Source organism: Cydia strobilella, chromosome 14, assembly GCF_947568885.1.
Source record: "Cydia strobilella chromosome 14, ilCydStro3.1, whole genome shotgun sequence".
NCBI classification, from domain to species: Eukaryota; Metazoa; Arthropoda; class Insecta; order Lepidoptera; family Tortricidae; genus Cydia; species Cydia strobilella.
The window spans coordinates 13,206,468-13,233,234 of record NC_086054.1 but is presented as its reverse complement, the minus strand read 5'-3'; the positions used below and the strand labels follow the sequence as shown (position 1 = coordinate 13,233,234).

The 26,767-nt window shown below is 38.9% G+C and overlaps 3 protein-coding genes across 6 annotated transcripts in view; 2 read left to right on the top strand and 1 right to left on the bottom strand.

The window, feature by feature from the left end:
* LOC134747254 (stromal interaction molecule homolog) overlaps window positions 1–4,119 on the top strand; it is a 58,695-nt gene extending 54,576 nt beyond the window's left edge. For 2 of the 3 annotated variants that reach the window (XM_063681862.1, XM_063681863.1), the window contains exons 12-14: window positions 1,138–1,228; window positions 2,646–2,807; window positions 3,135–4,119. In XM_063681862.1, the coding sequence (XP_063537932.1) occupies window positions 1,138–1,228; window positions 2,646–2,807; window positions 3,135–3,447 (566 nt within the window). In that variant the 3' untranslated portion in view covers window positions 3,448–4,119. Of the gene's footprint in view, window positions 1–1,137; window positions 1,229–2,645; window positions 2,812–3,134 lie in introns of those variants that run through there. The other variant, XM_063681864.1, reaches the window with a different exon arrangement.
* A 34-nt stretch (window positions 4,120–4,153) lies between these two features.
* On the top strand, window positions 4,154–10,760 carry LOC134747158 (uncharacterized). Its single transcript, XM_063681739.1, has 2 exons — window positions 4,154–4,322; window positions 4,701–10,760. The coding sequence occupies exons 1-2, from the start codon at window positions 4,154–4,156 to the stop codon at window positions 4,853–4,855; spliced, it is 324 nt and encodes a 107-aa protein (XP_063537809.1). The 3' UTR covers window positions 4,856–10,760.
* Window positions 10,761–12,276: 1,516 nt separating this feature from the next.
* LOC134747227 (nucleosome assembly protein 1-like 1) lies at window positions 12,277–26,440 on the bottom strand. 2 transcript variants are annotated; one of them, XM_063681830.1, is made up of 9 exons: window positions 26,310–26,440; window positions 25,811–25,922; window positions 21,360–21,567; window positions 20,774–20,937; window positions 19,660–19,790; window positions 18,701–18,861; window positions 17,971–18,159; window positions 17,049–17,171; window positions 12,277–13,313 (listed from the first exon to the last, which is right to left on the bottom strand). In XM_063681830.1, exons 2-9 carry the CDS (start codon window positions 25,912–25,914, stop codon window positions 13,194–13,196), a joined length of 1,200 nt encoding a protein of 399 aa, XP_063537900.1. In that variant the 5' UTR covers window positions 25,915–25,922; window positions 26,310–26,440; the 3' UTR covers window positions 12,277–13,193. The 2 variants fall into 2 exon arrangements, with proteins under 2 accessions (XP_063537900.1, XP_063537901.1); XM_063681831.1 differs by lacking the exon at window positions 12,277–13,313 and adding an exon at window positions 14,709–15,195.
* Window positions 26,441–26,767: the final 327 nt, after the last annotated feature.

Genomic DNA, 26,767 nt, shown 5'->3' with positions numbered 1-26,767 from the left:
GTCATTACTTACTCGTAGGTGCATGAAATGGTCTAATCGAAAATATGATATTTCATACATGCTTTTAAGAATTGACATAAGGGTTTTTATATAATGATCTAATGTTAAAAAATAGGTGATTTACTTACACATTAACTTCTTATCACTTTATTAGTCACGAGTAGCAAATTAATTGACTATGTATTAACAATTTGTACATTAAAAAATTATGTAGGTAATTTAGCTCGTAAAATAATTTACTTATAAGATTAAGATTTTTAGATGTGCTCAAAGTTATTATTATTATTTCCCGTTGTCTTGTCTGCTTATTACACAAAGTTATACAATTTAATGTCCTTCCAGAGGTTTGTGATATAACGAAACTTTAAAAAAACGTTATAAGTTGCTCAGTATAATCCCAAAACCTCCCTGGCAACGGGGATGCACTTATTTTTTAGCCACCGTGTATATTCTTAATCATTAACAAGACGACCGGTCTGGCCTAGTGGGTAGTGACCCTGCCTGTGAAGCCGATGGTCCTGGGTTCGAATCCCGGTAAGGGCATTTATTTGTGTGATGAGCACAGATATTTGCTCCTGAGTCATGGGTGTTTTCTATGTATTTAAGTATTTATATATTATATATATCGTTGTCTGAGTGCCCATAACACAAGCCTCCTTGGGCTTACCGTGGGACTTAGTCAATCTGCGTAAGAATGTCCTATAATAATTATTTATTATTTATTTATTTATTAACATAGCTCAAAAAAAACTAAGACTAAAAAATATTTAAAACTTCTATTGTCTATCATTTCTGATCTCAACACCTTGTGGTTACAGGCTTTCTCCCACTAATTTTAATAAGTAGTAGACACTTCAAGCTAGTGGGTCCGAAACCATCCAATGGGCATATATCGCCTCTATCTGCAACACTTATTTGATGACAAAAACACCTGTATTCCGAATGAAAGAAAAGCTACATTTTCATCAAATGATTGTTGCAGATATAAAGTTGAGTAAGTATAGCGACGATATGGGTCAATGAATTTGTGACACAAGTATAAAACAGTTACAATATAATCAATTTAATATTTAATAATCGGTTATACGGTACATTAGATGTTATACGAGTAATCGTTGTAACATGGTTGTTGTGCAGTGGCCGACAACTTCGGATGGCGGGAGGATTCATCGGGCAGCGAGGCGGACGCACCCCACTATCCTCTGGACTTGCGATTGGCTGAAGCTAGGTAAAGTATTTCATTGTTAAATAACCAAACCTAGAGTAATATAAAATATGTGTCGTTTCCAATCCAAAGGTCCCACTTTGTCGCTTGCCATAAGGACGCTTTGACAGGTTATTCATATAAAGATACAAGCAAATTACGTCCTTATGGTAAGCTACAAAATTGGACCTTTGACTAAACTTCGACACATATAATGTCAATACGGGTATATGTGGCTGGCCTTCACATTTTGGATTTCATACATTTGCGTTTAGTGGCAAATGTTAGAAATCGCTCTAAGCACTTGAGTGTGTAAAGCCCCCAGTTATACGTATCCCGCAGTCACATTTACCCGTATTTAGTATTTACCTGACGACCGGTCTGGCCTAGTGGGTGTTGACCCTGCCAGTGAAGCTGATGGTCCTGGGTTCGAATCCCGGTAAGGGCATTTATATGTGTGATGTACACAAATATTTGCTCCTGAGTCATGGGTGTTTTCTATGTATGCAGCCATAGTACAAGCTTTGCTTAGTTTAGGGCGAGGTTGGTCTGTGTAAGATGTCCCCTGATATTTATTTATATATCGGTCCCGCGGTTTAGGTGGGCTTAACTTATCATTATATTAAACAACTAGACCGTTTATAAATACTGTGATGTCGTTTAGTTTTACTCGGACTTAAGATAAGCGAGAAACGTCTTCGGATATTTTAGTATCCAAATTAACGTTCATGTATTGAAAACTCCGCGATATGCGACAAAGCAGTCAAAAGCATTCATTAATCTAATCGTTTTTAAAATGTTTAGTTTCGTTGTCAGGGGATCTCCTTTTTATTTAATAATTTGTTCATATTTGCATAATCTTGGATCACGGCAAGTCTAGCAAAACAAAGAGGCACGGCCGTACCATCCTTTTCTCGAAGCCACTCAGGCCATTTCAACGTCCTGTATATTTGTGTTTATACCTTTCTGAAATTCATATTTTGTTTCGTTTGCAGTGAACGGTCAGGATACTTGTCACCGCGCAAGTTTTGTGACTTTAGTTGTGACTTGTGACGCTTTAAATAATTTCGTTTTTGTACCCTGCAATCACTTTGATCCTTGTACAGATTATTACACGATTGCTTCTTGAGTGTCTGTCTAGAGTTAGACCGAGGTAAGTCTGCAACGATTTTGGTAGCCCACGCAGTGCAAGTGTTATTTATACGTTATAATTTCATAGTTGACGTTTAAAATAACACTTGCACTGCGTGTGCTATCAAAGTCGTTGCATAATTATCTTGGTCTAACTCTAATAACTAATCAGCTTAATTCATGTCAGAACTTTTTAATAAAACTAAATATCTGACCAACAACATAGATTACAGAAAATTTAAATTGTTCATAAGGGTTAACCGAATCTCACTTTATCCAACCAAATTATTCATTAATCTATTGGCTATAGGTTACAATTAGAAGAGCGCTTAGCTCAAGAAGCCCGCGAGCGGCGAATCGATGACCGCAGAGAAGAGCTGCGAGTGAAGAGCTCCCACGGCGACCTGCGGAGGAGTCCCGCCGACGAGCGCCGGCGGGCGGACCCCGTGCACTTCATACTGGGGGGGGACAAGTGAGTGATGCCTGGTAGCTTAGAGATAGAGACAAGTCGGTACAATTGGTAGTTTGATCGACGACCGTAGAGTAGAGCTGCGAGTGAAGAGCGAAAAAAAAATTGGATGTCATACATTTTGGCTGGTCTATTTTGTATGGGAGGGTAAAATTTTTTTTCGCGATTACGTGGTTGGTCCCATAGTAAAAGTTGCTCAGTATAATCCTAAAACCTCCCTGGCAACGGGAATGCACTTATTTTTAGCCACCGTGTATATAGTTGGGTGTTTTTAAAGTATAGGTAATACGTTCTGGTGGAACTAATGTAGGTATATCATCCCGTTTTCAGCGTAAACTGGACAGGTGAAGACCTAACACGAGCATCACACTCGCAGTCACAACCAGCCCTGCGCGCCTCCCTCCGCGGCGCCCCGCTCCCCCCGCCGCGCCGCACACCCGCACTGATCATGCGGTCTCGCTCCACTGACGTAGTAGCACTAGATCCGGACAGAGTGAGACCGACGCTGGCCAAGCAGAAGCCTTTGACTGAGAGTAAGTATATCGCGTCTCCTCGCACATCATGCGGTTTCACTCCCAACCAGCCCTGCGCGCCTCCCTCCGCGGCGCCCCGCTCCCCCCGCCGCGCCGCACACCCGCACTGATCATGCGGTCTCGCTCCACTGACGTAGTAGCACTAGATCCGGACAGAGTGAGACCGACGCTGGCCAAGCAGAAGCCTTTGACTGAGAGTAAGTATATCGCGTCTCCTCGCACATCATGCGGTTTCACTCCCAACCAGCCCTGCGCGCCTCCCTCCGCGGCGCCCCGCTCCCCCCGCCGCGCCGCACACCCGCACTGATCATGCGGTCTCGCTCCACTGACGTAGTAGCACTAGATCCGGACAGAGTGAGACCGACGCTGGCCAAGCAGAAGCCTTTGACTGAGAGTAAGTATATCGCGTCTCCTCGCACATCATGCGGTTTCACTCCCAACCAGCCCTGCGCGCCTCCCTCCGCGGCGCCCCGCTCCCCCCGCCGCGCCGCACACCCGCACTGATCATGCGGTCTCGCTCCACTGACGTAGTAGCACTAGATCCGGACAGAGTGAGACCGACGCTGGCCAAGCAGAAGCCTTTGACTGAGAGTAAGTATATCGCGTCTCCTCGCACATCATGCGGTTTCACTCCCAACCAGCCCTGCGCGCCTCCCTCCGCGGCGCCCCGCTCCCCCCGCCGCGCCGCACACCCGCACTGATCATGCGGTCTCGCTCCACTGACGTAGTAGCACTAGATCCGGACAGAGTGAGACCGACGCTGGCCAAGCAGAAGCCTTTGACTGAGAGTAAGTATATCGCGTCTCCTCGCACATCATGCGGTTTCACTCCCAACCAGTCCTGCGCGCCTCCCTCCGCGGCGCCCCGCTCCCCCCGCCGCGCCGCACACCCGCACTGATCATGCGGTCTCGCTCCACTGACGTAGTAGCACTAGATCCGGACAGAGTGAGACCGACGCTGGCCAAGCAGAAGCCTTTGACTGAGAGTAAGTATATCGCGTCTCCTCGCACATCATGCGGTTTCACTCCCAACCAGCCCTGCGCGCCTCCCTCCGCGGCGCCCCGCTCCCCCCGCCGCGTCGCACTCCCGCCCAGATCATGCGGTCTCGCTCCAGTCGCTCCACTGACATAGTAGGACTAGATCCGGACAGAGTGAGACCGACGCTGGCCAAACAGAAGCCTCTGATCTGATTGAGACTGAGTACATTATAAAGGTACCTACTTCTTGTTTGTCGGTTCCTCATTACTGAGGATCGTGATCACTTCACAAAATTTACACTCGCCAAAAATGGCTACACTTTACACGGTTTTTCAATCTTTTTAATTACTTTTAAACATTAAACTTTCGATAAAACTTATTTCAGATTCAATGAGCGTGGACGCCCCAAGCCCATCGAGCATCACGCCTCCCGAGGAGGAATCCACGGACTCGTCTCTAGTAGAAGAGGACGGGGTCTCCAAGCCGCGGCGGCGACGCCTGCACCTGCCCTTCGGCAAGAAGGCCAAGACCCCGGCGTGACCGAGCACAAGGCCACGGTGCGGTAAGGCCTGTATGCGGTAGTTTTGTATTGAAACAAAAAGCATATTTTCATTTTGCATAAAAACGAAACGCATAACTTTTTCTTGCAAAATTTCATAAATTATAATTTACGATCAATTCACATAATAGTACTTCAAATACATCTAGTACTCGTGACAACTTTTTCACGAAGCCCACGTAGGGGGCATAATTGCTCTCAGGGAGACAAAATTCGTCTCTAGTAGAAGAGGACAGGGTCCCCAAGCCGCGGCGGCGACCCTTCGATAAGAAGACCAAGACCCCGGCGTGACCGAGCACAAAGCCACGGTGCGGTAAGGCCCTAGGTCACGCGTAAGGCCTAAAATGTTAATGAAATTAAAATTAAAAGGGGTGAGAAAATTTTGAAAACAAAAACCATATTTTCATTTTGCGTAAAAACTAAAACCATGGAAGTTTTTTAAACATTTATCCACTGAGTATAAACTTTACTTTTACAAATACGTCTAAAACCTATGAAAAGTCCATCAAGCCTCGCTTATATTTGCGCTATAAGTGACGTATTAGTAATGTAACTAGCGAACCTACCTCAGTCAGCTTTGGTGGAAATACCCTTTGATATTTTAACTTTGGTTTGTTATAAACTTTAACCATCATTCATCGTGCTATTTGAAATTATGCATTTTGTTTGTATGGCAGAACGGCGTCACTCGTAACATAATGGCAGTACCATTCTAAACTGCCGTTATAAATAATAAATAAACGGCCTCATGCGGTTAAAACTCCTGACTTTTAACAGCACGGTTATATCATTTTAAAAATGTGGCGCCTTTATATCGACTCCATATTATCCTATCTCGTTCGCGTAGAATTGAACTTAAATGTTCAAAACTTGATCGGTAGTGGCGCCATTATGTAAAAAAATATTTTTGTAATCGAGAATTTTATGTTATAAGAAATTGACTGTTTCACCCTCATTTCATATGTCCATTTTATCTACATTGTTTTAAATAATTAAGAACAGACCATAGGTCTAATAGCGTGCTTCCGACTGGTCATATTGCAAATATTGAGGGGCCTACAACCTTTTAGAGCTCTTTCCCACTTACGTCCAGTTTTTTTGCGGGATCTCGTTAGTAGTATATGTGCTAGTATAATAACGTTCACACGAGCATTCTGTTTGCGGGATACTGCACGTGTTTTCAGAAAACTGGATCCTGCAGAAAACCGTACCCGCAAAAAACTGGACGTAAGTGGGAAACAGCTCTTACTCGTACTTAGTAATTTCAAGAAATTTGCAATACTGCAAAAATTTGATGCCAGATGCCACTACATTTGTCGAGTACTTTATGTGATTCATGTAATAAGGTAATAATTAATAAATCTAATCATCCAATGAGACAATAATCTGTTCAATCTGGGGGCACGGTAGTGCCCCTGCCAAGTCGAGCATATATTTTGCCGAACCGTCTGCATTATCGCATTAGTTTTTTATTCCAAATGGACTGTAAATAAATAAAACATATTATATTTATGAGTGAGCGAGATATAGTTTATCCCTAAGTGTGTGTGTGTTTAGCACTTTTGCACATATGTTAATTACTGTTGTCTACACATGTTTTGAAGAGGTTAGGTAAAATTTATTATATTAATTAAATAATTTTATTAATTATTTGTTCCGACGTATGTACTTAAAGTTGTCAAGTATTACGAACGACGGAGTATTGTGGACATTGTATATAAACCTATTTTATGTAATACCATGTGAGATGCTGTGTCACATATAAACGAAAAAACACACCGACATAAAACCGCCAAGTGTTTTGTTAATAACAAATCATGTGACATCGCATTTGTATAAGGATGGTATTCCATCTGTCCAATATCTTGGTCCAATGTATATTTGCGTCTCACATTTTGCTTAATGAGAGAGTGAGACGCAGTGCACATTGGACAAAGAAATAAGGGTTGCCAGACATTTTTCTGTGTGTAGTTTATTTTTTGATCCTTTAAACCGCCAAATATTATAATCTCAATAAAAAAACTCGCAACCCTAAATGAGTGAATTGCAAAAAAAGTGTACTTTCCAGAATCATGAAATTATGTCTTGAACATTAAAATATCTGTAAAAAAATAAATATTGCACATACAATAATTTTAAACATATAGTGTATACTCAAATGCTAACAGGAATTTTACACTTCTCCACTGTAAATAAAAATTCATAACTGGTGTAAATTGGCTTAGCGTGTTTTTTTTTAAATGACGTCTTTTATACAAACAAAAACTTATTATCAAAATGTCTGTTAGACGGTTTTAACGTATATTTTATAGAACATAATCTTGGGTTGAAAATCGGGGACAGATTTCGTCCCTTTGTGATACCCACCTGTGTTACGCTATTTCGCACGTTTGAAGGAAGAATATGAAAGCATGCGTTTATTATTACTTCTTAAAAACTTTAAACCTAATCCGGCACAAACGCACGTGTCGTCAGCTATATTGGTTTTCGAGCAGTGGTGAGAAAATGTGTTTCAGTATTTTGTCTAGCATTGATAAGCTAGCCGTTTTCTACTACTGTTTTCACATTGTTCTATAGATAAATTACTTGGCTTTCATTTGGCATGGTATTTGCGGATTCCTGAATTCGACGCTACTTTTATTCTACACGCGGTGAAACATATTGCGGCATCGACTTTTGCTTCCTTTGTGTGACGTACATTTTCTTAATTTTTGAGAATATTCCATTGTGTTACGTACACTGTTTTTTGCAATTCACTCAAATACCATCCTTTAAATAGCGTTTTAAGTTTGAGTGATCTGATCGACTACAAAAGGGGCATTCCACGAGAATGTAGCTTACGTACCTAAAGCCATTCTTCTAATAATTCTGAAAATGCTGAGAAAGCAATATTGGGTCTGGTAATATTTCATGACTTGGCTAACAAATTGGCAGTATTTTCTCGAACTTTACGAATTTGATTGAGGTAGCTGCCATGCCATACAAGGTAGCGTTACGTAAACGACATTCTCGTGGAATGGCCTACCTAAAATATATGTGATGTTTTTTTTTTATATACTCTTAAATGCTTGTTTGGAATGTTTCATTTTCGACTATCTCGTATTTATTTTTTTGTAAATTGTTAACTCACCCAGTCACGTGTTTATTTTTGGGGCTTCCTTATTTTATATTTTGACTGATTCGGCTATTTTGTGCTGATACTTAACTGCTTTGTACGATCTAACTGCCTATACTTTCGCTTAGTAGTGATACATGAGCATATCATTGTAAAAACAATTATACATGTATCACTACTATTATTTCAGCAAATCAATAGGTATTAGCTGTATTTTATACTTTAATAAATTATTCATGTTGACATAAAATTCGCGCTTATTTTAAAATGTATTAGATACGTTTGTAAATAGCTGTTACAGCCTATTAATGAGGGTTTTCATATAAGTATTTATGTTCGCTATAGACGGTTCATAATACAATATCTATATATATCGAACAATAGCTTACTCTGAGACAACTCGGATACTCGGGTTACTCGGATTTATGATTACTTATTCGTTACGAAATCCTTCCACATTTAAGAATAAATAATGATTTATTCGAATAAGTAAAAAATAATTAGAAGACTTTTTCTCGTGATTACGACACAAAATGTCTTCCACTGTAATCATATTAGATCAAACCCGTCAAACTTCTCTCAGTTAACTGCAGTTTTTATCATCCCACCCATCATTATATTCGAATGTTTTTGCCGTCTCCGAGTTTACTTCCAACCCTGATAGCATTAAAACTTACGTGTCAATTTTCTGTAAGTAAAAATAGTAAAACTAGACAAGTCATATGGCATCATTCCCTCGTTTGCGTAGTATGATAGCGATGTCGCCCTAGCTATGTAGTGTAGCGTATTTTAAAGTAATTCGGTGCTAAAAGAACGTTGTCAGACTGAAAAACCGCGTGGCTCAAATTTATATTATTCGCTGTTTTATCTTAATGTGACTTTTTTTGCAAAAGGGAGCCACTTTCGGAGCCCAATAAGGTGATATTTTCCTAAAGTTGTAGTAAGTAATACGCCTTACTGATAACCGACAAATCTGTGGGCCGGCAACGCACTTACAACTCTGGTATTCGTCTGCTCGTTTGCCTCCAATATCATAGAAAACCTATCTTTTGCTTAAAATCGTCACAAATATACCTACATGTGGTTGTTATGTCCTTTTGTATTGATGGCACCCATATAAAATGTTAATAAAGCCACACAGTTCCGATTTTTTATATTTATTTGAGTTTTAGTGAAACGTAGAATTTTGAACATTTATAAGTGTTGTCAGTTTATTAATTTTGTACTTAAGCAATCGCTAGCGTGGAGTGTGTTCGGTTCTAATGTTATAACTTGGCTGATGCACTACCGTGCGCATTTTGTACATCAAGTGAACCTTTTTTGCCGCCGGCTCTATGCTATATTGTTTTTTTTTTCTCGACTAAAATGGCAGGTATGATGACAATAATGTTTTTAACGCTAAGGTATTTAGAGAGTCAATTCTGCCATTTTAATCTTGTAAAAAACCTACACCGATGGTTTACTAGGCTAAACTTACACTTCGGCATGCTCTAAGCCGGAACCCTAGACTATACATTGTTGTAACGTATCTATCAGTGACTATAGTATTTTTCTCATAGCTTGGGTACGGTAACAGCCGTCATCTTAATTTCGTTTAATACATAATTATTTTCGTTTTAAGGTTATGATTGTTACTAGCGGCTAGCCACCCCGCCCCGGCTTCATACGGGTTACACAAAACCTTAACAAATTATACCTACACCTAAATAACCTAAACCTGCCTCAACAATCACTATATTGATAGGTGCATGAAAATCCGTTCAATAGTTTTCGAGTTTATCGTGAACATATAATTTGATAAGGTGTAGTGTAAATTGTATAAAGATGACAGTTGTCACCGTACCCAAGCTATGTGTAATATACTATAGTTTGTCTTAGCTAACTTTGCACCGACTTGAACAAAGTGAGGAAGTGTCATTATCTTTTTCTTTTTATGTTTCTCTGTTTTGTATATTTTTCTATTTGTGCTAACGAATAAATTATTTCTATTCTATGAGTGACATTTTCATAGATATGACATTAATGATCACATTGCAAATCCCATGCAGAGTTAGCTTGGTCCCTATCTAGGTAGTCTAGGTACTCTTCATTTTTATCGTGACATCAGGGTGCGTAGCCAACGCGCCAATCGTTAACGCTCCGTATAAGCGAACGAAACGTAACTGTCACACTAATATGGAAGAGTGATAAAGAGAGATGACTACTAGGCTACGCTACAGAGCGCTAACGATTGGCACATTGGCTAAGCACCCAGCAGTGTAACGTTGACTATGCCTTAGAAACCCCATGTATGTTATCTGCTAATAAAATTGTTAGGATTAATAATTTACCCAAATGTTTGTGATTTAGAAAACTACTGAAGTTATTATGAGATGAAGGGTTCGCGTACCCTTAACTATTATGTAAGTAATAATTTAGCAAATTATTTGTTATCGAGGTTTGAAAAAAAGAACAGGATTTTTTTATAAATTTACAAGATAAGAGTTCAGGGCATAAAAGCAATTTGACGAAAATAAGTTTACTTTTTAACCCTTTCAACGCTAAAAGGATGCCGAAAGTTGTCGTGGACGTTTTTAGATATGTCAATTGTTAAGTGGCGTTGAAAGGGTTAGGAATACCTTCTGAGCGTGGCTCGCTTGACCACTTAGTAGAATGTTAGGAAATGCAATATTAATTTAGTTATCACGATGTAGATCTGAACGTGGTATGTAATAAAAGACAAATCGTGATACATTGTTAAAATAACTGTCAATAAATTGATCCAACGAAAACAGTATTTTCATTTTCTTACCTAGTTTTGAGCAGAGGATATAATAAGATAGAGCGGTACTGTCATAGTAAATTTTGTAACCGCTGTAAATTCACTGCCATCTATCGACACACTTTAAAACTAAAAATGAAGATTTATAAAAATACGTTAAAATGTATTTAAATATGGATAAATGATTTTTTTATTTGTATTAATTATTTTTATATGATTTTGACCATGTTCTTTCAAAACTAAAAATGGAGATTTATAAACATACGTTAAAATGTATTTAAATATGGATAAATGATTTTTTTATTTGTATTAATTATTTTTATATGATTTTGACCATGTTCTTTCACTGATGTGCGTTAAAATTATAAATAACAAACGAAACCGTCAACGCCCTCTATACGAGAGTAGGCCAAAACTAGTGGCGCCCTCTAATCGAGAATCAAATTTTCGTGATTTTCGAGGCACGTTTTTTCCTTAGACTGTATCCATCTATTACGGAGTTATATCTATCTTTGTTTTGAGTAACCTGCTTGATCAATATCCACAGCAACATCGTGAGCACTGATGTGTCGTCGGAGTTTCCAAAATGAAGTTTCCTGCGAGAACTTCCAATTTCTTGGAAACTTTTCGCAACTTGCACATTTGTAATCCTAAAGGAAATAAGTAGATCGGACGTTTTTGTTCGATGTACTCCTCAATTAAGCTCTTGTGGTGAATAATGAAGAAACTCCAGGATAGTACTATGTACTATCATCTTCCTCGCGTTATCCCGGCATTTTGCCACGGCTCATGGGAGACTGGGGTCAGCTTGACAACTAATCCTAAGAATTGACGTAGGCACTAGTTTTTACAAAAGCGACTGCCGTCAGACCGTCCAACACAGAGGGGGAACTAGGCCTTACAAGAACTTGCATGCAATTTACGTTACATTGCCGACTACTAAGGTAAACTGCATTCAAAAGTTTGATCAGACACCTAATGGAAATTGCCTGCAAGTTCTTGCTAGTCTAAACCTCGCTTTAGGATTAGTCCGGTTTCCTCACTATGTTTTCCTTTACCGAAAAGCGACTGGTAAATATCAAATACATAAGTTCCGAAAAACATTGGTACGGAGCCGGGGTTTGAACCCACGACCTCCGAATTGAAAGTCGCACGCTCTTACCGCTAGGCCACCAGTGCTTCACTTCAGGATAGTACTTCTTTATCAACTTAATAACTAAATACAAAGTAACGTTAGGATTTTGGGATACAAAACATGTGCACCCGCTTCGGCTGTACGGTGCAGTCTAAATTCTTTAGCACGGTCAGTACGCAGCACTGCGAAAGTACAGGTTGTAATAGTCAGAGCGCGTAGCCAACGTGGCGGCCATCTTCAGAATTATCAAAACTAAGGGGAAAAATCTGGTCCCACTATATACTGAATAAATGGCCATCGCGGATTCGCGATTAATGTTGTTTATTTATCAAATATCTCTGCCAACACTGCTAGGGAAAAGAAAAGGAGGTGAAATAAAATAAGTTGCGTTAATTAATAAGTTTATTTTAAAAACGTGTACAAATACCTTATAGCTGGTGTATGCGGTTGATATTGTAATACTAAATCCAATGTCTTATTACACCATAAAACATTGGCAACTCCTGTGTTCCTTAACATAACAATTACGCCTATGTAACGGGCTTACTTGCGCTGCGTTCTAAACGATGCATCAGTAACAAACAACTATGTATTAGTCTTAAAACAATGCGTTTTTATAAAACCTATCGGCTGTTGCTACATCACATGTGTTTATCCTAACCGCTAATCAACTGTCGAAACGAAAAACGCAGAAAATACTCCACTGCGCTTTTAGGACGGCAGGAAGGCGCAACGCACCAAAACTATAAGAGAAGCAATTTCAATGGCCACGCTAAAGGCGGATAATTCTTACTATATTAGTTTTTAAATGAAGACTGCAATAAAAATAATTGTAACATTCAAAATAAGAAGGAATGTATGGGAAATGAAAACTATTGCGAGGTTACATACGATTACAACTGTCAAAACTTCTTTACGAAGGGCGACAAGAATCTCGACAGTACCAGCTATCACAATAAGTAAATCGAGATATAAAACAGAAAAACCTTACATCAAAGCACACTCACCATCACTTAAAAAATGTGATAACGTGTAAAATATGCTCGAGTGGCCTAGTTTACGAAACTGTTTTTACATTACATTCATTGTCGCGCCGGCATTCCACAAAATTTCAGATACAAAAAGAAAAGACACTTTCTATGTAAAAATGCATCAGATTTGGCTTTAATTTCAACAAAAAAAATCCTTACATATGCAACGATGCGGCTTCGAGCGGATTCCTTCAACTTGCACCGCTATTCGCACGAAGAATTGACAGCACCATGTACCATTTACCCCATGGGTTATCAAGCTAGGGTCATGTACAAGCTACTGCTGCTTGCACTCTGCGGGGTTCTCTTGGGGCGCCTTGCTGGGTTTCTTAGGCCGGGGCCTCCGGGGAGCTGGCTCGTCGTCTTCGCTTTCTTCGGTTGAGCATTCCTCTTCCTCCTGCGTTATTAGTGAAAGGTAAGCGAGTGGCATGTTACTGTTAAACTAAATAAGTTTGTTTTGACAGGCTTTTGCAGTGATATAAAGTGGATACCATTGACACTGCACAGGAAAGTTAGGTATTCTCTGGTCAAAGAAAAATCGTGTGCTGAAAATAGTAGTTTTACTAGATTGCACTTTCGCAATGCCCGTTTAGACCTATATAATATATATGTTGTTTTGATTGAGTGGCCATTGGGAGGACCTAATGCCTAATAAAACTGCTATTTTTACCCCTTGAGCGCCAATACTCCGTTTTAATGTTAAGTGCCAAGAATTAATAGTCAGTGCAATGGCAAACACTGACAAGTAAAAACTTACGTTTATTTATGGCCTGACGTTTCGAACGTGACGTGTGATGTTGTGAGCGTTGTGTGTAGACAAAGTACGCCTACAAGTTCATAATCAAGATCAAGTGCGGGTAGTTCACAAAACCCGAGCAGCAAGATGTTGATACAATTCCTCGCCAGTCTGCCTGTGACCACGAACGTAAAGTCACGTTCGAAACGTCAGGCCATAAATAAACGTAAGTTTTTACGCGATTTAGTCCCGTGTTAGTTTAAAATTATTTGTGAAAATAGTGTTAGTTTAAATCAATATAAACACTGACAAGCTTCTATGCTTCCATAAAAGTTGTTTTGTAGCTTTTACTAATAATGTTGGCGTGTGCACGAAACATTTTAAGTTACAAATGGCACTCAAAAGCTTAACAGAATGAGAAACCGACAGTTATACAGTGAATCTAATATTTTCTAATGAATAAATAAATATATTATCAATAGTTAAAGAATAAATATTACCTTTTGTAATTATTTTCGTAACTATGCAAGTGAATTCTGCAGCCATCAGCATTCAACACACGAACGGACAGGGGGACACATGCAATATGAACCAAGCCAAAATAAAACACATGAATAAAAAGCATATAATTTTTATTATCTTCGCGACATCATGCCAAAACAAGCCATAACCATTATGTAAACTACCTGACGAGCTGATACACTTGACGATATTATGCTAACTTCAATAAAAAGTTACATAAATAAAATATACGACTATCGATTTAGTTATTGTCAAGTCACTATTAAAATATACGACTATCGATTTAGCTATTGTCAAGTCACTATTAAAATATACGACTATCGATTTAGCTATTGTCAAGTCACTATTAAAATATACGACTATCGATTTAGCTATTGTCAAGTCACTATTAAAATATCTCTGAGAGAAAGATCACAGGTATTGCGATGCTCGAGTAGAAATGCAATTTGGCACTAGAGATTCCTTGGAATGACACTTACAATTTCATACATAGTAGAAAAAACATTAATAGCCTTCGTGAATCATAATATCACATTAAAATTTAAAGTACAATCAAATATGTAAAACCAATAAAGAAAAATACACTACACTACACTATCATATTAATATTATAATAATAAATAAAAACGAAATTATTGTATACACTAAACTAGAAATGCAATAAAGTTATCTTAACAGACATGCATCGAAGGCACCTTTCGCGAGCTGCCAACCGGTTGGTCTACTACATATTTATCTGGTCAGAGGATAAACCATGCATAGATCAGGGTCACGAGTATAATATCCTAATAACATCTAGCGGCGTTAACTATGAATTTATAATTCTACCGGGTTCATCGCAGAGTATTAACAGCCTATCACTTGTCGCTAGGCGATATAGTGTTTAATATCTAAATAATATATTATGTGATAGATATGTGCGCATTAAGGCCTCTCGGTGCTACATAAGGCTAGGGTCGCATCAGTCTTCCGCGTCAGAGACCTCCTCAGTACCGGAATCCTCGTCGGAATACGAATCCTCCTGAAACAAACACCGACGTTGGTCCCGGTCCCTGCCCCGCCTCCAGACGTGGATACATGACATGACGCATGACACTTCCAACGCGTTGCAAACTCATAATAAATGGTATGTAGATTAGGTACAGTCGATATTATCGACAAGGCAAAATCGCAAAACACATGCAAATATAACTTCCAAGTCCCTCAATTTCTAACATTCTTCATTTCTTTATATTGTCTAGCATTCAACACTCGCAGACAAAAATAAAGATATCTAGTGGGTTAAAAAGAAAAATTAGTCTGCATACCATCTATTATGTTGCTACCGCAAATGACTGACACTTTCAAGCAAATCAAAACAAACAAGGGGCCTTCGTCTGAACAGGGGTGGGAAGGGGACAAAATAAAATCCACTCAAAACTAACTACGTAAGCGTTTGAAAAATCTACCATGCAACTAAAACGTATGGGAGCTAGATGGCTGTAGAATTCACTATGCTGTAATGTAAATATAAATAGTCTTATTAGAATATAGATAGGTTTGTAATATTATTAACTACTTATAATAAATGATCACAGCTTAGGTATATAAAGATTTAAACAGTCAATGATCGATAAAAACGTAAATAAGGCGATACCTAATAGCATTCTACACATTTTTATTACACCCATAATTTAATGGTCGACTAATAATGAAAATTGGGCCTCAGAAGTCATAAAGACTCCAGGTAACTAGTTACTAATACACGAGTTCAAGCCTTTGAAACATCAGACTTTTTAAGACTTGTCGAAACCTAACCCACAATATTATGGCCGTCAAATGAATCGGGGTAACCGCCGTCGAAAATCAATCGATTGGTATTATGATGGGTCCGAACAGAACGCTATAGAATATCTAATTTAAAAGCTAGAATGATGAAGAACGGAGTACCATTATCCGAAGCAATTGAAAGCGTGAATGCTCATTGTCTGTCATGACTAGACCGCAACGAGCTAGCATGATATTCAAAAACACATTCAGCAGTATTTTTGCTGAATGTGTGTTCGCGTGACACTATGAATCTTTTTTGTTGGAAGAAAGCATTGTCAGCAAACATGATTTTTACAAATCTAAAGAGAAATGTAGTAATATGTATGCAAGCATCATGAAAAAACTACATTTTTTGTCTTCACTGTCACTTACATGGCTACATCTTAGAATGCAACCATCTAAACCACCGTAGTTTTAATGATGTGAGAAATGATACCATTAAACCCAATCTTTCTATTTCGTTTATGCGCCTTTCATTTAGTAAGAGCAATGGGTGAATTTGTGATAGCTGCAAAAGTCGCTTTATCGTCAATTGACCACCAAAACTCACAAAATAGCAATCCGGCTATATAAACTTTAAACTATTGATTTAGTAGGTTTCGCAATATAACAAATGACACACATATAAAATGTATGAAGTGTTCTAAATGTTATCCTTTACCCGCCGATCAAAAGGCCTTCCAATCTATTGTATTTTGAATCATTATTTGTACTAATCAAAATTTCATTAATCTTGGCAAATTTTGCCTACAAACAAAAGCTAGGTTAAATAATGCATCGTGTATCAACACCATGCGTTTTTAATGCAGATTCGTTTGTGAGTTATGGTAGCCAACTTATAACATGAATATGAGACGTGTTCAGGGTTCAAAATGATTAAGATGCTCATTGCAATCTACAAAATTTTCTACCGTTGTCCCGTACAAACGCGACTTTTTTTTCTGTCACAATAGATGTAAATGCTCAGTAAATTCCATTGAAAAAAAAAACGCGTTTATCCGGGACAGCTCATGGAATGGCTCTATCGAACCCTGGATGTGTAGTGGTAGTGGTATTAGTGCGTACCTCCTCCTCGTAATCATCATCATCGTCGTCGTCGAGCCCCTCGCCCGTGTAGAGCAGCACGGCGCGGGACACCACGCGCTCGCGGATGTAGTGACCGATCTCGAAGTCCGCCGTCAGTAGCGCCTGCACAAAGTTCAATGGTCAGTAATGCTCCATTTAGAGACGTGGGCAGGCCTATGGAACTCGGATTTATACCTATGACTCGCTTCCCGCCGGCGGGACTCAAGTTAGCCAGTTGGTTGCCACACGCGCTCACGCACGCACGTCACCGCGCGCTATGCCAAAGAAATGTCTTCGTCACGAACAAATAACACAGCTTGTAGTGTGGATGGATACAGAAACAACAAAACAAATAAAAAATATAGCTTTTTCCTCTTTCGACGGATGAGGAAAAGTAAGTAGACATTCTCAATGTAGGTACTTACACCTACTGTTATTTTTACGATAATAGTTACAAGCTACGTAGGTACTATTAAATTGTTTTAAAGATGTAGGTAATGTATTTTACGACACATTTATAGCTAGATATCTACCTAAGACACCTAAGTATTTAAAAGAAGCGTCGGCAACCCTAGCGTTGTGTCGGCGCGCGCGGTGCGGGGAGCGGCGCGTTGAAGGTCACTCCATTGTATTTTTGTGTAGGTATCAAAACAGTAGGTATTTGCGTTTTCTTTGAGAGATAAGTATCTGTTCGTAAGAACTATTATATAATCTGTGACGTGGGTGTCTCCCTATGCCGCCTTCACCTGGGACCGGTAAATGGGGAAAGCCCCGCGTCTTTGGCCTATTCAATTCTCTGGCTGCTGCTCGACGCAACGTTGGCGCAACTGCGCAGCGACGCCATTTTCCATAGCGCTGACTAGACGCCGACGCTAGAGTGGGGGTAGCCTTAAGGGTGAAACAGTCAAAATGAAGTATTTACCTGGATATCGGACGCTAGAGTGGAGTTAGGGTCCTCCGGCATGGCGGGCGGCGAGAAGAAGTTGAAGAAGGAATCCGCCTGCACCGACTTGGTGACCGTGCGCACAGACCCACGGGACTTGTGTTTCTGCTTCTTCTTTATCGTCTTCACTGTCACGTTCTTGCCTTTCTTCCAGTTGATTTCGCAACCCTGTAATTAGGGGAGGTTGTAGTGGATGGTAAGTGGGAAAATTGTGGTGCAGGTGGAATATTGCCTCAGTTGGTAGTGCATGTTTTTGAACATCAATGTATTCAGATATCGGTGTAAGGTTTGTCATCATTTAAATAGTGTATTTGCGTTTTGCAAAATGTTTCGATTTATGTCCTATGGTCCTATGTTTTATGTATTTTGAAATCAGTAATAATTTGTGCAAATTTGTAATTCTTTAAATCAATATAAACATCAGCGAAATTGATCAGTTTTACTAAAAAAAAGGACGCGCATAATTATATTGGTGGGCGGGGACAAAAATATAATAAGGCGCGTGCGATACAGTCCTTTCTTTAGTTGCTGAAGCAATTTGGTATAAATTCAGGAAGAAACTTTAGTAACAGCAACAATTTGTATTGACAAAAATTTCGTTCAATGTGGGACACACTGCGGAAAAACGCTATTCTTATTAGCGTTTTAAGAAGAGAAAGATCTACACCAATTTGGTTTTACAACTCAAACAAGTATGATATAAACATACCTTGCATGAATAGATTTCAGGGCCTTCAAATTCTAGTGGGTTCTCCTCATCGGGCTTACACTTCATGGAGTACTCCTTAGTGAGCACCGTGTTTGTGAAGTAGTCGTTGGGCGCAAAGTGGAACTCTAGTGTGAAGCCGATTGGGTCTTCGTGCATTAGAACTGGAAATAAAAGTTGCTTTTAGTTTGGTTTTTGTAGAATTTTGTGGTGGGTAAGGAAGCTTTAGGCCTCAGTTGGTAGTGCATGTTTAATAATCATGGCATTCAGGTCTTGGTGATAAAAAATCATCATTTGCGGTTTTTCCTAATTCTGAACCCCTAGTTGTAAATTTCATTTGATAGCATATATTCTTTTCTTTAGTTAAGTATATAATGCATGCAACAATGTACATATTTTAATTGGTATGTGTATACCTAATTTCAAATTTGCCTGTTGGCGAAACATAGCTTATCATATATCATACATTTTGTACCAACACTGTTACCTATGTTTACAAATAAATCATTTGAGTTAGAGTTTAGTGTGGCGGACGTACGAGTTTGCCTCATTTTGAACAGCGCGCCAAGCGGGACGTTTTGGAAACTCAAAATCCCATACAAAATGAGACTTAACGCAAACGCGGACGTCACGTCACGCTATCGAATAAAATTTACACTAGGAGGAGGTACTGTATATAATGCTGTCTCATAGCCTACATGGCTTTTATTAAAAAAGTAATTTCTGTCATGCACACTGTTATTTGTCTATCAGTATCAGTTACCGTCTTAACCGATTGTCACGATATGTGAGCAGTAGGCTTAGCACAGGAGGGGCGTGACAGTATCTTTTACTGTTACTAAAAGACTTCTTTTTCTCATTGTATTAATTATTAGAGAGTTCCGTTCCTGTGCTAGGCCTACAGATTCGATAGTTATATCACATTTAACTCAATATATCATCAAATTAAATGACAACCTTACCTTTAATATCCTGCAAGGTCTTAAGGATAGGCTCGTCATGTTCCTGCATCATCTCGCACAGCATGGACACGTTTCTGAATATCGTGTACCAGAAATCGGGCACTCCTTTAACGTTGGGGTCCATTGGGGGCCTGAAATGGTATGGCTGGTTATGAGACAGGTTTAAACAAGTTTGAGGGGTTTGGGTGGTGTGGAGCCTCAGTTGGTGATGCATGTTTGGATCCTCATGGCATTCAGATCTTGGTGATAAGAAGGTCATCATGTACAAGTTTTTGCTAAGTAACACTTAGGAAGCCGGAAAGCATAGGGAGGTAGTATTCTCTATCAAGTCTATCAAACTAACTCCACAACTTTGCAGAAAACGAAACGCTTAGATAAATAATGTGTGGAAATAATATTTTTCTGTTTAGTATGGCTGCCATCTCTCCGATCCCTAGATTTGGGCTGTTTCAAGAAGCCTTTTCCGTAATGTTTTAAAAAGCGTTCATGCATGCGTTCAGCCTGGACATAATGGCGAAGCGCATCTTCTTTTCAGAACTCCATAATGGTAAGCGTAAAAGTGGTGGCCAGTACTTACGATATAAGGATGTTCTGAAAAGACATATGAAGAGATGCAAACTGCAGCCCTCGGTCTGGGAGCGGAAGGCAGCGCAGCGGCCCGAGTGGCGGCGCCTCATTCACGATCGAGTCAGCGATTTCGAGACTGAACGCCGCAGTGAGCTCGACAGGAAACGAGATGAGCTTAAGGCTCGGCCGCCAACCTCGATTCCCTACAACTATGTAAATAGGTGGTGCGCTGACGTGCCCAAAATGCGCTCGAGTATTTAGCAAGAAGATAGGGTACGTGAGCCACCTAAGGGCGCACCAGAGAGCGGACCAGCTGCACGCTAATAACGCGAATTGAAAATTGCCTACTCCAGAGCACACAGTCGCTGTGGCCGAAATCGGTCAGTAGAGCATCATCAGCATCATCATGTCCAGGCATCCCCACATTTTTTAGATTTTAAAAGGGGGCGACACGTAATTTTACAGAATCATACGGAGTTTTTGACTTCGTCATGAGCAACCTTTTTACAGCCCAACCAATGTGTTTTAGAATTGTTATGATACTTACTCAGCCGGCGGTTTGACCTCCTCTCCCTCCTTCTTCTCCTCACCGTCGGTGAGCGCGGCCTGCTGGACGGCGCGAGCCAACTCCTCCTCCTCGGTCTCGTCGCGCCACGGGTTCAGGCATTCGTTGTCATTGGGCTCGTACGTGCCGTTCACGATTTGAGCGCGCTGTTTAGACAAGGACATTGAGTAGTTACATAGGGTAATACATGATGATACATTTTGAGCTAAATTCGTTGGCTCTAGAAACTTAATTCGCCGTGCAGCCCGTGCAAACCTTTTCTTCAGCTCAATGTGTAAAAATAATTTTAAATGAGTCTAGAAGGTACCTATAAACCTTATGCAGCGCTCGAAGCGCATACTCGCCGCCTCAAGTTGCCGGTGTGACCCCAGATGCAACAAGCACTACCTAGCAAGTATACTACCTTCTCAAGTAATAACTTTTAAAACTTCTGATATTTGCATAGCCATAGAATTTAGACTCTTGCCACCATAAACTCCTTAGCAGCGCTCGAAGCGCGCACTCGCCGCCTCACATTGACAGAGTGCCCCTATAACTGCTCCGTAATTTTTTTGTTTGAATAACCTACCTTCTCAAACAATGGCTTGTACAGCTTCTCATATTTGCACTCCAACTGGTGCACCTCGCTGTAGAACTTGGACTCGACGTCAACGAATTCCTTCTGGAGCGCCCTGAGCGCTCGAACTCGCCGTCTCACGTTGGGAGGGAGGGACGCTATGGCCTCCGCGTGGATGCGGTTGGTGATGGCCGCGAGCATCTCGCCGCGGGTCATGCCGCTGTAACAAGGGTAAATAAATAGATTGTTGGCTTTTGGTATAGCATTTACAGTGATTTGTTATGTATGACCATACAATACTAAACAACTTTTACTATGGAGCCAACCCAGAAAAAGCAAAAATAATCTGCTGTCCCGTATATTTCGGCGAATCATGTTTTCATAGAACAGCGGCAAAAATATTTTTCGCGTTTTCGGGGTTGCCCCCAAAGTAAAAGTTGTTCAGTATGACCTGTAGGGCTGTAGGTCATACAGCGTGGCAACAAAATCATGCTGTATGTAGTCTCTACACCAAACTTAGCCTAAAAGAATCTGTTTCATAAAAGAAACCTTCCCTAAAACAAATTCATCCAACTATTACGAACGGAATTTCAGAAATAAAACATTACCAGGAGCTACTACGTTTTTATTTTGTTTATAGAAGAGTCTTTTAATGACTTTATAGAGTTTCCTAGAGCTGTCAAGAACGTATTTCCTCTTAAAAATAGGGCCAATCGTCTTGTACGATGTAAACAATCGGAGTAGGGCTGTTTAACATCTTTGACGGCACGTAAATATCCAGCAAACACACTACGATTGAAGCGTGATTATACTAGATTGCAGACTATCATCTCATCCCACATCTACAGATAGTACAGATGTACTCTACCGAATGTTTGTTTCTACATACAAAAAACTGAGAAGTTTCCGAAATTGTTCCATTTGGGGCAATTAACTTTCCGGCGGCACATCAGTAATTTCATCTCTAGGGGTTATATAACACAAACAGAAATGATTAATAGGTATTCATCACTTAACAATCACTTCAGAATGCTCTATAAGAACAAATTCAAGATATAATCCTAATGCCTACATATAGCTAGCAAAGTAAGAATGATTACTTCAGTCATTAACCCACTCATTTATCTTTTACGCACTTTCAGTCCAAGGTGAAGAGAACAATGATGGTAGAAAAACTAGTAAGGCTAGACTTTTTTGAAGTGCCAAGTCATGATAGCTAACTTCTTTTCTAAGAAAGACTGGTCGGAATCTATTGATATACCCTTACAGCTTTTTCACTTTAGGTCGTTATATAGTAGGGAAGGTTTACTTTTTAGAAATTCTGTTCATAAATTAAGCTTTTTAGGGTTCCGTACCCAAAGGGTAAAAACGGGACCCTATTACTAAGACTCCGCTGTCCGTCTGTCACCAGGCTGTATCTCATGAACCGTGATAGCTAGACAGTTGAAATTTTCACAGATGGTGTATTTCTGTTGCCGCTATAACAACAAATACTAAAAAGAGAATAAAATGAATATTTAAGGGGGGCTCCCATACAACAAACGTGATTTTTTTGCAGTTTTTTGCGTAATGGTACGGAACCCTTCGTGCGCGAGTCCGACTCGCACTTGGCCGGTTTGCAACATTTTTTTGTTATTCTGTCTTGTGACCATTAAATTCGATATAATGGTGTGGTCTTAGAAGTATTTTTACTACAACAAAGCAAACATGATTTTGAAGGGTAACTCAGGACTCTCAGGATACGTAACCATGGCAATGTGTACGTGTTTATTATATTTTTAAATTACTTACATACCATAGTTTGATAGGTCTTGTAAATGTGTAATTACTAACAATCTTACGGATATTTATTTAAATTAAATTGATTGATAAAAAGAAAAAAGTTTATTCATCCTTTAACAGTATTGATTAAAAGGAAGACTTTCAAGATATTTTTAATAGCTGATTTTGTGCTCTGTTGGGTAAAGCCTCCCCTTTCTTTAGTCAATAATGCATGCTGCTTTTTGCTTGTTCCCGCAATTTGCTACAAAATGCGTATAGATGGTTCCGCTATCTCATTTTTGGTCTGTTTAATATCTACATATTTTATTTGCAAGCCAGTTTAATAACAAAATATAACATTACAAGCTGTTTAAGAGGACTACAGAAGACCAGCCAATTACAAAAGTCTAGTAGGTAGCTAGGTAGTTAACTAAGATCAAAGATAGATATAACTCCGTAATAGATGGATACAGTCTAAGGAAAAAACGTGCCTCGAAAATCAAGAAAATTTTATTCTCGTTCAGAGGGCGCTACTAGCTTTGGCCTACTGTCGTATAGATGGCGTTGACGGTTTCGTTTGTTATTTAACAATTTTAACGCATATCAGTGAAAGAACATGGGTCAAAATCATAAAAATAATTATTGCAAATTAAAAAAATCATTTATCCATATTTAAATACATTTTATCGTATTTTTATAAATATTTATTATTAGTTTTAAAGTGTGTCGACAGATGGCAGTGAATTTACTGGGGTAACAAAATTTACTATGACAGTACCGCTCTAGTATAAGTTACTCTATGCTAAGATCTACCTCTGACTAATAATGAGTGGTTATTTTTATCTTCTTGATACCTTATCTAGGATGATTACATCGTGCGCTTATAAATCAGCTAGGTGAAGACAAGATAGTGATTTCATTTCCATGCTAGATTGAGTTTGAACTAGAGCATGAAGTGAATCATCATTGGGTCATTGACCTTACATTAAAGACTGAACAAGAAAAGATTAAGTTCTTATTGTTTTTTAGATGCTATCCTTATTCGTCTGTAGAATTAGGAAGCATGTTGAAAAGACGATTGACCTATAAAATATTTCAAGGTCAGCTGAGGCGTGCTATTTCAGGAATGCTCCATAGTAGCATGCTTTCGTGCGTAGTAAGCAAGTGTTTTTAGACATGTACACATGGTTTTTTTTAATATATTTCAGATGAAACTTTTTTCAATGAGAACTTTATGAAGCCATAGCCATAGAATAATTTACATCATAATCATAATCCACAACTATAATATTTTCAAATAGCATGGTAAAGTGACAGATGTCATGTACAATTTGGTAATATTATGCGTTTTAAGTTATAAATTGTATGGGGATGACATCTGTCACCATACCCATGCTGTAGCGCAATGCTTGTGACACATCTGTCCACTTATCATCAGGTAAGAGTGAGATTGTTTACTAGCGACCCGCCCCGGCTTTGCACAGGGTGTAGTATATTTAATGTCAGCATTGCGCCCGTGAGAAGCCGGGGCGGGTCGCTAGTTATACACATAAACCTTCCTCTTGAATCACTCTATCTATTAAAGAAACCCGCATCAAGATTCGTTGCGTAGTTTTAAAAATCTAAGCATACATAGGGACAGACAAACAGCAGAAAGCGACTTTGTTCTATACTATGTAGTGATAGAAGACCTTGCTAAGTCAGTAAGCACTTGTTACATTACAGAGGCCACTTTGAGAAATTAACGGCTTCATAAATCCTTAGAAAACCAGACAAAAGTTTAGTTTCACTAACGGTTAGATAGGCAAGCGCTATAGAAACCTGAAATATCAAATCAATTTAGAAACCTTTTAGAAAAATTTAACTTCAGAAAGGTGAAACAATGCGAAACCAAAAGAAAGTTTTGTTTTAAAATTATTTATCAATACAATATAAAACTATCTTGTGTCATTTGTAATGACATAAGGTAGTAAGTAGGTAGGTAGATAACAAAATATACTAACCAGAACTTAGTTTAACTGTTAAAGCTTCTTGAATCATTCCTGCCTAAATTAAGATCATTACTCATTGGATGAGTATTCGGGTCACATGACACATTCAATTAAAGTTTGAACATGTGACGGGGAAGCATGGTCTTACCATGCATGTAATTTTTAGAAGTACCAGTTTTTTGCTTATTGATGCCACACAGGGCATAAGATGTAGGTATCTCATTAGGTTTATATTTCAACTTATTGGAATAACAGTATTTTTCCACAAGCCTTATATTTATAAAAGAGGACCTAACAAATCTGCGATATTCACTATGTAGAACTAGAACCATTAGGACAAGTTTTATAAACTAATAGTAACTAGATTCTACATATATTAAATTGTAAACCTAATTGTACTACAATATTCTGTTTCATGTGTAATTAATGAAGATAGTAATTTAATTTGCACCACTACTTGACTTTCCTTTCAATAAAATGGTCCAGTCCACTTTTTTTAATGAACATACCACATTCAAAAGAAATTCTATGTTACTTGTGGGTTGTGGGACATGATCATGCCGCGGTCGTATGAATTTATTAAGTGACTAATGGGGATTTCCTTAAAAGGATACCCTGCACAGGTTATTTCACATATCTAACTACAAGAACTGAGGAACTACATGGAACAAATAGTTTCACAAAGAACATAACCTATAAACATGAACTGACCTTTTCATGAGGTGCTGCGCCAGTTCACCACCACCAACAATCTCCTCCTCCTCGCCGGATTCCACCTCCGAAGTCGCATCACCAGCACGCTCAACGGTACCCATGGTTTCTCCTAAAACAACACCAAAGTTAAGTTTGCCGCCACGTTAAAAAAAAAAAACGATGTGCCGGCTACAAAATACAAAAAACGATTTAAATTTCTATACACATGTCAATGTCATCAATTAACTGGCAATCAAAAAGCAAAATAACCATTTACACAATGAAACATGCAGGCTATTCATAAGATTTCATATCCGAAAACATAGTGCGCAGTACACATAAAAACCAATTTCGGTTCGCTGACCGACCACATGGCTGAAAATGTTCCACGCTGATATTAGCCAAAAGGAATCGTCAATATATACTTACTAGAGTTCTCGAATTACAAAGGAAACTATAAGTTCAATTAAAGATCATTAAAACCATTTAATACAAATTATTTGAAACATCAACGTACCTTGCTGCGTACAAAATTTGTTGGAAAAGAAAGATGGCGGTGTGAACTAAGAAATCAAACGGCAGCAAAGCGAGAGACAATGTGATTGGCACAAAGTGAATGAAATGAACGGTTGATTGGAATTTGGAATGGAACGAATGGATTGCCCGGAAGTAACGAATTAATTGCCATATACGAAAATCTGAAAACTTTTATTTGTATACTATTATAATAATTATTTAGTTATCAAAATCAATAAATAATAACAATTAAATCATTAAAAATCTATAAACATTTCTATCAAAGTTTTTGTAATTTCTTAAAGGTCCGAATCGTAGCTCGGATGCCGTCCCAAGAAATAGATTTTACATTTAGAGTATTTGTTTCACATTAGTATTTCTGTAACTTGTTTGATGAAAAGTGATTTTTAAATATCGTCCCTTTCTTAATAAAATAATTTATTATTTGGGATTAATTCA

What these genes read in the sequence shown, in the direction of transcription:
- LOC134747227 (XM_063681830.1), bottom strand. Translation starts at nt 25,914, where the DNA reads ATGGGTACCGTTGAGCGTGCTGGTGATGCGACTTCGGAGGTGGAATCC. An exon ending in GACCTTGCAGGATATTAAAG is followed by an intron (nt 18,862 to 19,659) that starts GTAAGGTTGTCA and finishes TTTTATTTCCAG; the next exon opens with TTCTAATGCACGAAGACCCA. An exon ending in CTCTAGCGTCCGATATCCAG is followed by an intron (nt 17,172 to 17,970) that starts GTAAATACTTCA and finishes AACTTTGTGCAG; the next exon opens with GCGCTACTGACGGCGGACTT.
- LOC134747158 (XM_063681739.1), top strand. Translation starts at nt 4,154, where the DNA reads ATGCGGTTTCACTCCCAACCAGTCCTGCGCGCCTCCCTCCGCGGCGCC. An exon ending in GCAGAAGCCTTTGACTGAGA is followed by an intron (nt 4,323 to 4,700) that starts GTAAGTATATCG and finishes AACTTATTTCAG; the next exon opens with ATTCAATGAGCGTGGACGCC.